Below are 7518 nucleotides of genomic sequence, written 5' to 3'. Positions count from 1 at the left end.
TCATCTTTCACGATATCAGGGAAGTTTTCTGCCAACAAATCTTCAACAATTCTCTCTGTATTTTCTGTTATCCCCCCTGTTCTGGTACTCCAATTACTCAGGTTATTCCTCTTGATAGAGTTGCACATAATTCTTAGGATTTCTTCATTTTTTAAAATTCTTTTATCTGATTTTTCCTCAAATAAGTTGATGTCAAGTGCTTTATCTTCCATCTCACTAATTCTGACTTCCGTTGCCTCAATTCTGCTCCTATGACTTTGTATTGAGTTGCCTAATTCTGAAATTTAATTGTTAATCTTCTGGATTTCTGTTTGTTCTCTCTCTATGGATTCTTGTAGCCTGTTAAATTTATCATTATGCTCTTATATAACCTTCTTAAGTTCCTCTATTGCTTTGTCTATGTGTTTTTTGGCTTGTTCTGCGTTTTGACTGATATTCCTGATATCTTGAAGAGTTCTGTATGTTAATCTTTTGAATTCCACCTTTGGTAATTCCAAGAAATTCTCTTCTTCCAGAAGGTTTCTTGATTCTTTGTTTTGGGCACTTGCTTAAGCCATCATGGTCTGCCTCTTTATGTGATTTGATATTGACTGTTGTCTCCGAGCTATCACTAAGGTATTATATTTGTTTCTTTACTGTGTCCTAGAGTCTTGTTTTGTTTTGATATGCCCAAATAGGCTGCTTATGTGAGCTAGTTTGATTATTGACACCTTTAAAGCTCTAACATCCTGTAACCAGGTGTTTAGAGCTGTTACTAGGTATGTGAGCCTAGGAGTCCGTTTACTTTTCTGTATGGATTCAGCTCAGGTGTCCAGATAGTCGATCACCAAGTATGTGGTGCAGGCTCTCACCTACAGTCCTAGATTGGCAGGGGTGATTAGAGTTGGTACAGGTATCTGGCTGCAGTAGGGGGTCATGTCCTCAGCAAGGCAGGGGGCTGATGGCTGCCCCTGAGTGTCTGGGAGGAAAGCGTGTCCCTGTTCCTAGAATGCATAGGTGGGTGGGTTTTGCAGCTGGACTATGGGCACCCAGTGCTGTTGGCTGTAAGGACTGGGAGGCACCCCTTATTCTTGGACCCGTCATGGGTGGCTAGGTGGCGTGGTTAGAGCCACCAGTCTCAGGCCTCTGATGTGGGTAGGTGAGGACCCTGCTTAATGGGCAAATGTCACAAACCTGCCACTTCATCATATAGCTGATACAGTGAAGTTAGGCTTCAGGTATATACGCTGTTGCACTGTGCTAATAAGGGCCTACACTGTTGAAATGGGCCCACACAAGTCTATCAAGGGTGAAAAGCATTCAAAATCCATGGACCCCTTATGCCTGTGCTTAGGCAAAGGGGCTGTGTCTGTCTTGAGTTCCTGGCTTAGGGGAGCTGGCAGATTATTTTTTCTTGTTTGTTAATTTGTTCCCTCTCCAAAGCTAGGAAATGGCTCAGGGTGCGTGACAGGTCCTACTTCTCGCCCAGGGGACTTGGCAGTCGCTGAAGCCCACCCGGGACCCAGTGCAGAGCGGGGTGGGGGCAGGTAAATGGGAGAGAGGTTCTTCCTGAAGGGGGTGCTGTTTGATCCACACCGTAAGTTAGACACATCTTTTGCCGATTGAACGCTGCTTTTCACTGGTTCTGGAGGTTTGAGTGGACTGTCCACAGCTCGGTCTCTCCCAATGTGAAAAACATGTCCCAAGCACCACTGCTTGCTTCGCCAAGCACACCGGCCAGTCCAGTCTGCAGGGTACCAGTTCCCTCCAGGTCTGATCTGGCAACACATCGCTGCTTCTGAACCATCTCTCCCTCCCTCTACCACTCAGTCCAACTCCTGAACTTTGCCTTTAATGTTCAGGGCTGCTAGACTGTCATATATAATCTCTTCACTTGTTTTTTCTGGTCTTTGTTGTGAGAGGGACCACAGGAAGCATCTGATTATTCTGCCATCTTGGCCCTGCCTGTCACAATTATTTTTAAGAATAACTGTTATTGCTTCTAGTAGAGATAATATACTTTTGGGAGTTTTTTAAATTATTTATAGAAAGTAAAAGATTAGAGAGAGAGAATTAACCATAGGAAATATGATATATATCATTTTAATTTATATAATTTTAACAATATAATCTGCATGATATTATGACACTTGATGGAAGTGTCAAGTTATGTATGCCAGTAAGAATGATCAGGGAGGAAAAAAAAAACTTGTCAGTTCTTAAAGCTGTTGATTACTTGCTGGCTTCTCATTTAATGTTTTAAAGAGCTGGACACCTAGAGAACTGCCAATCATGGATGTCACATGTACTAGAAAGAAATCTAGCATGAATTCGTAAAATAGCAGAATTGTGAAATATTTAACTATAAGGAGATTAAAAGTATTGCCTGGTAGAAATACTTAGGGATTTGCTTTATTAAATAAGAAAGATACATATTAGCATATCAGCTGTTGACATATAAATGTATATTTCTGATCTGATTATTGCTTACCATCAAGTAATTGATGCATCTTGAAAAATGCTGGGTTTTGTTTTTTATGTGTTTAGTAGGACATGACTCTCTGAATTAGTTGAGGTTTTACAGAGTGAGGTTTTATAGAACAGCCAGAACTCCTCACTCATAACCTATTATGAGTGCCTACTAAATGCCAAGCACTGTGTTGGGCATTGGCGATATGCTAGTGAGCAAAACAGATTGATGTAGCCTTCCCTTGCAATTCTTCTTAAACATAAATTTCCTAGCTAAAATCCATCACTTCTATAAATATTCATCGTTAGCACTAACACGTTGCTTTTATTGGCCAGGAAGCAGTTGAAGGGGGTCAATTTATTATTTTTGACAAAGAAACAATCATTTTATTATTTGTGGACAGTATGTCTAGAGAGATGGGTGAGGACCAGCAATGTTGAGAGAAAGTCTCTTCAATTTGTTTCGGGGTCATGCATTAATGGACAAATATTGAGCACTTTCATGTGTCAGGCACTGGTTAAGTGCTGGGAATACAGTGGTGAGGAGAAAAAGACATCCCTGCTGTTGTTATATAGATTATAACCCTTATATAATGTTAGGAGCCCTCGTGACACAGTGGTTAATTGCTCAACTGTAACCAAAAGGTTGGCAGTTCAAATCCACAACTGCTGCTTGGAAACCCTATGAGGCAGTTCTACTCTGTCCTATAGGGTCGCTATGAGTTGAAATTGACTTGGCAGCAGTGGGTTTGGTATGTGATGTTACTTGAATACTATAATGTAAAAGCGTTTAACTTACCTATAATGTTTAATAGTTATAAATGCCTATATATCCCTTTACAGAAGAATTCATTTTAAGTATCAGTTTAAGTAGAAAAAAACATTATTAGCATTCACATTAAGGTGAGCTATGGATAAAAAGCAGCCTGGAATCACTGGGAACACACATATAGTGAGATCATGTCTAAAGACTGCAGAGCAGGGACTTCTGCAACAGATGGATCTGTGTTCTACTCCTGGTCTGTCACTTAACAGTTGCCTGTTAAGTTAATTAGCCTCCCTATACCTTAGTTTTCTCCTCTTGAAAATGGAGCACCACCTACCTCACGGGGTTACCAGAGGATTAAATGAGATGATGCATGTCAAGTTCTTAGCTGAATGTACTTGCCACACAGCAAGCACTCTATTTTGGGGGAAAAAAAAAACATTTTGAAAGTATCAATCAAGAAAAAAAGATATGAGAATGTTAGCCCTAGGAAAGAAAAGGGTAAAGGGAGCAATCTTATTGTTTAAGAAAATCTTGCTGCTAAGTTAGAGGAATTCATAAGGAATTTATAAAAAGTAAAAGAAAAATATAAAGGAAATAATCTCATTGTTTTAAGAAATTCTTGCTATAAAGTCAGAAGAATTCATTAAGAGCTGAAGGGGGATTTTAGATTAGTATATGTTCCTTAAGGAGCCCTGGAGGTGCAGTGGTTAAGAGCTCGGCTGCTAACCAAAAGGTCAGCAATTGGAATCCAGCCAGTCAGCCACTCCTTGGAAGCCCTGTGGGGCAGTTTTCCTCTGTCCTGTAGGGTTGCTATGAGAAGGAATCGACTCGGCGGCTTTTTTTTTTAACTGTACAGTGGTACAAATACTAGAGGCATCATGTTTCCTTCTGAAATGGCCAGTAGTGGGCAGTGTGAGAGCAGATATGGTGTGATGTGGTATTAGCCCTTTGATTATTTTCCTTAATTAAGAATAAATCATTTGATACTGTACAAAAGTTACTTGCATACAAGAAAATGATGTAGTTTTATTTGACTTTGATAACTAAACACAAAATTGAAATCGACAAACAAATCTGTCCTTGAGGAGGCCTGCCTCCTTTGCTTTAGGGCCAAGGCAGGGGTGGAAACTAGGCAGGCCTAGCCTGGTTTCCCCCCTACCCCCCACTCCAACATGCTTTCAGGGGTGGGCACGTGACCCTGACACAGTGCAAGTCTAGCTTCTTCAGCCAATCCATCAACATCACTTACAAGCCACCTGAGAATCAAATGATAGGCCAAGATCACCAACAGTGAGGGCCAACATCTGCAGACCCCTTACCTCACAGGTGAGGAAGGAGAGGTTAAGTGGCCCATTCCCACTCACAGGGCCAGGGCTTAGTATCAGGACAGGGCAGTTGTTGTGCGTTCTCTCCTAACTCCTTAGCTACAAGTGTCCTTTTGGAACCAGATTCCTATTGTGTTAAATGCTCAGGAGCCAGGCCCTCTATACTCTTACACCTGAGTCAAAAAAAAAAACACCTAAAACTAGCCTCAGTTGCTCTTTGGTGACCTTCAGAATGGTTTTTCCCTGGTCACCCCTAACAGTGACAGAGTCAGTCAGTGGCCTTAGAAAACATCATATAATAATACTGTATTGTATTTTCTACTTTTACTAATAAATTTCCTTAAACACACAAGATTTCCTTTTATCCCTGGGTTTGTGTTAATTTGTGCAAATGAATGAATAACATTCCATTGCACCATAAAATGCCTTGAGCCTTTTATTTTCTTTAGTTTTGAGTCTGAAAGTTTTAAGAGAAATGTGCTGGGTTTGTGGGGTAGCCTACGGGAAGAAGGTGGAGGCTGGCACCAGTGTAGTAAGGATGAAAGAACCCCTTTCTCCTCTTGCAGTGATCAAATGCTCAGCTACAACCTTGGCAGAAGGCTCCCAGCTGACCACGTGAGTGGGTACCTCCAGTTTAAAGTGGAGGTTACATCTTCTGTTCATGAAGGTGAGAAGTCTGTGTAAATATGGCCATAGGAAGAATATTACTCGGTTTTCAGTCTGCTTTGAATAGAATTTCTGTCCCATTCTGAAAATAAAATCACTGTCAGATGATTTTCTGCTGATGTTTTCTAAGCAGATATGAAAAGCCTGTTTATCAAAAAATATCTGCACTTTGAAAGTGGGCTATAGAATTCCCAGCAGTATATATAGTATGTATGCCTCTCATGCCAAACTAACAGAGATATACTTGTTTAGTTCTAGTGGGTGGGGAATCTGAGCAAGTCTGTAAAGATGTAGAAGAGGTTGAATTGTTTGAATGGATAGGTGGCAAAGGAATAGGATGTAAGAAGTTAATTTGTCATTACTATTTCATTTTTTGTTTTGTTTTTTTTAATGCTGGTTTCTCATTCAGATGCTTCTCCAGAAGCTGTGGGCACAATACTTGGAGTCAGTACTGTGAATGGAGATCTAGGAAGCCCTTCTGACGATGAAGACATGCCAGGGGGCCACCATGATAGCCCAGTGTGCTCCAATGGACCAGTGTCTGAGGACAGTGCTGCTGATGGGACCCCCAAACATTCTCTCAGGACTAGCTCCACTCTAGAAATAGACACAGAGGAATTAATCTCTACTTCTTCAAGGACCTCACCTCCCAGAGGACGTCAGGATTCACTCAATGATTATTTAGACGCTATTGAACATAATGGCCATTCCAGGCCAGGGGCAGCTACCTGCTCAGAGAGGTCCATGGGAGCCTCTCCGAAATTAAGGAGTAGTTTTCCCACTGACACAAGACTCAATGCAATGCTTCATATCGACTCAGATGAAGAAGATCACGAGTTTCAGCAAGACCTGGGTTATCCATCTTCCTTGGAGGAGGAAGGCGGATTAATAATGTTTAGCAGGGCATCAAGAGCTGATGATGATGGGAGCCTGGCATCTCAGACGAAGCTAGAAGACAACCCATTTGAGAATGAGGAAGCCGCCGCAAATGAAGCCACTTCCTTTGAGGATAAGCCAGAAAATCTTCCAGAGCTTGCAGAAAGCTCCTTACCCTCAGGCCCATCCCCAGATGAAAACGAGAATGGCCAAGAGTCTCAGCAAAGTGCTGACCGGGGCAGCGGTGAGTTGTGTGGCTCTCAAGAGATGGATCAGCCCACAAGTGGGGCAGACACGGGGACTTCCGATACGTCAGGAGGAAGCCGAAGAGCTATCAGTGAGACTGAGTCCCTTGATCAGGGGTCCCAGGTGTCCTCTGAAACGGAACCCAGTGACCCTGCCAGGACAGAGAGCGTGAGTGAGGCCAGCACCAGGCCCGAGGGAGAGAGTGACCTGGAAGGCGCCGATAGCTCTTGCAATGAGAGCGTTACCACACAGCTGTCCTCGGTGGAGACGCGCTGCTCGTCTCTTGAGAGTGCACGGTTTCCCGAAACCCCTGCTTTTTCTTCTCAGGAGGAGGAAGATGGAGCCTGTGCAGCAGAGCCCACCGGCAGTGGCCCTGCCGAAGGGTCACAGGATTCCATCTGCACTCCCAGTTCTTTACCTGTGGTGCAGGTGTCCAGTGGGGAGGAGGAAGGGCCAGAATCAGCCACTTTGCCTGACCAAGAGGAGATGGGGGAGGTCTGGCAGCGGAGGGGGAGCCTGGAGGGAGCTGCTGCTGCTGCTGCTGAGAACCAGCCCCAAGAAGAGGGTGATGCTGGGGATGCCCAAGGCACTTGTGAAGGGGCCACTGCCCAGGAGGAGGGTGCAACGGGAGGTAGGATGTGGAAGACAGTATGGCTCATGGCCCAGGCACAGCTGCTCAAAGAGGAGTCTTGTGGTTTTGTCCTTCAATGTAAATTATACTGCAGGTCACATATTATCTGAATTCTTTACCTTGGGTTCCAAAAGGAAGAGTAAGAAGAGGAGGAGGGGCAAGATTGAAAACAGGGCAGGAAGAAAAGGCACCAGATAGAAAACGTGCAGGCACTTGAAACCCTTCCTCTAGATCAGGCCTCTCATTTCAGAGCTGAGGAGCCTGAGGGACTTAATCAACCACATAGCTAGGAAGAAGGTGGCCACAATTTGTATCCAAATAGGTAGAGTCCGCATTTGATCCTCTCTTTCATTTTTCTGTTGCTGAAATAGGAGGCATTCTGCAGTCTGTCAAGCAGCAGTCTTCAGACTTAAATAATGAATCTCTTTTGAGACTTGTGTTTGCAGATGCAAAACAAAAACAGGCTGCCAGCTTCAGCATGAGTGTAATCTACAGAGGTTATCAGGAACGCCTTAAGTCACTCCTCCTTGCACAAAACAGAAGATTAACATGTGCTT

The 7518-nt window shown here is 43.4% G+C and overlaps 1 protein-coding gene across 1 annotated transcript in view; it reads left to right on the top strand.

The window, feature by feature from the left end:
- HECW2 (HECT, C2 and WW domain containing E3 ubiquitin protein ligase 2) overlaps positions 1–7518 on the top strand; it is a 438203-nt gene that overhangs the window by 297875 nt on the left and 132810 nt on the right. The window contains exons 10-11 of the mRNA XM_004378178.2: positions 5109–5209; positions 5618–6961. Of these exons, the coding sequence (XP_004378235.1) occupies positions 5109–5209; positions 5618–6961 (1445 nt within the window). The remainder of the gene's footprint in view (positions 1–5108; positions 5210–5617; positions 6962–7518) is intronic.

The sequence above is a fragment of the Trichechus manatus genome, unplaced genomic scaffold, assembly GCF_000243295.1.
Source record: "Trichechus manatus latirostris isolate Lorelei unplaced genomic scaffold, TriManLat1.0 scaffold00056, whole genome shotgun sequence".
In the NCBI taxonomy this organism is placed as follows: Eukaryota; Metazoa; Chordata; class Mammalia; order Sirenia; family Trichechidae; genus Trichechus; species Trichechus manatus.
Note: the sequence above shows the minus strand (reverse complement) of the source record. Positions and strands in the feature narration are given on the sequence as shown.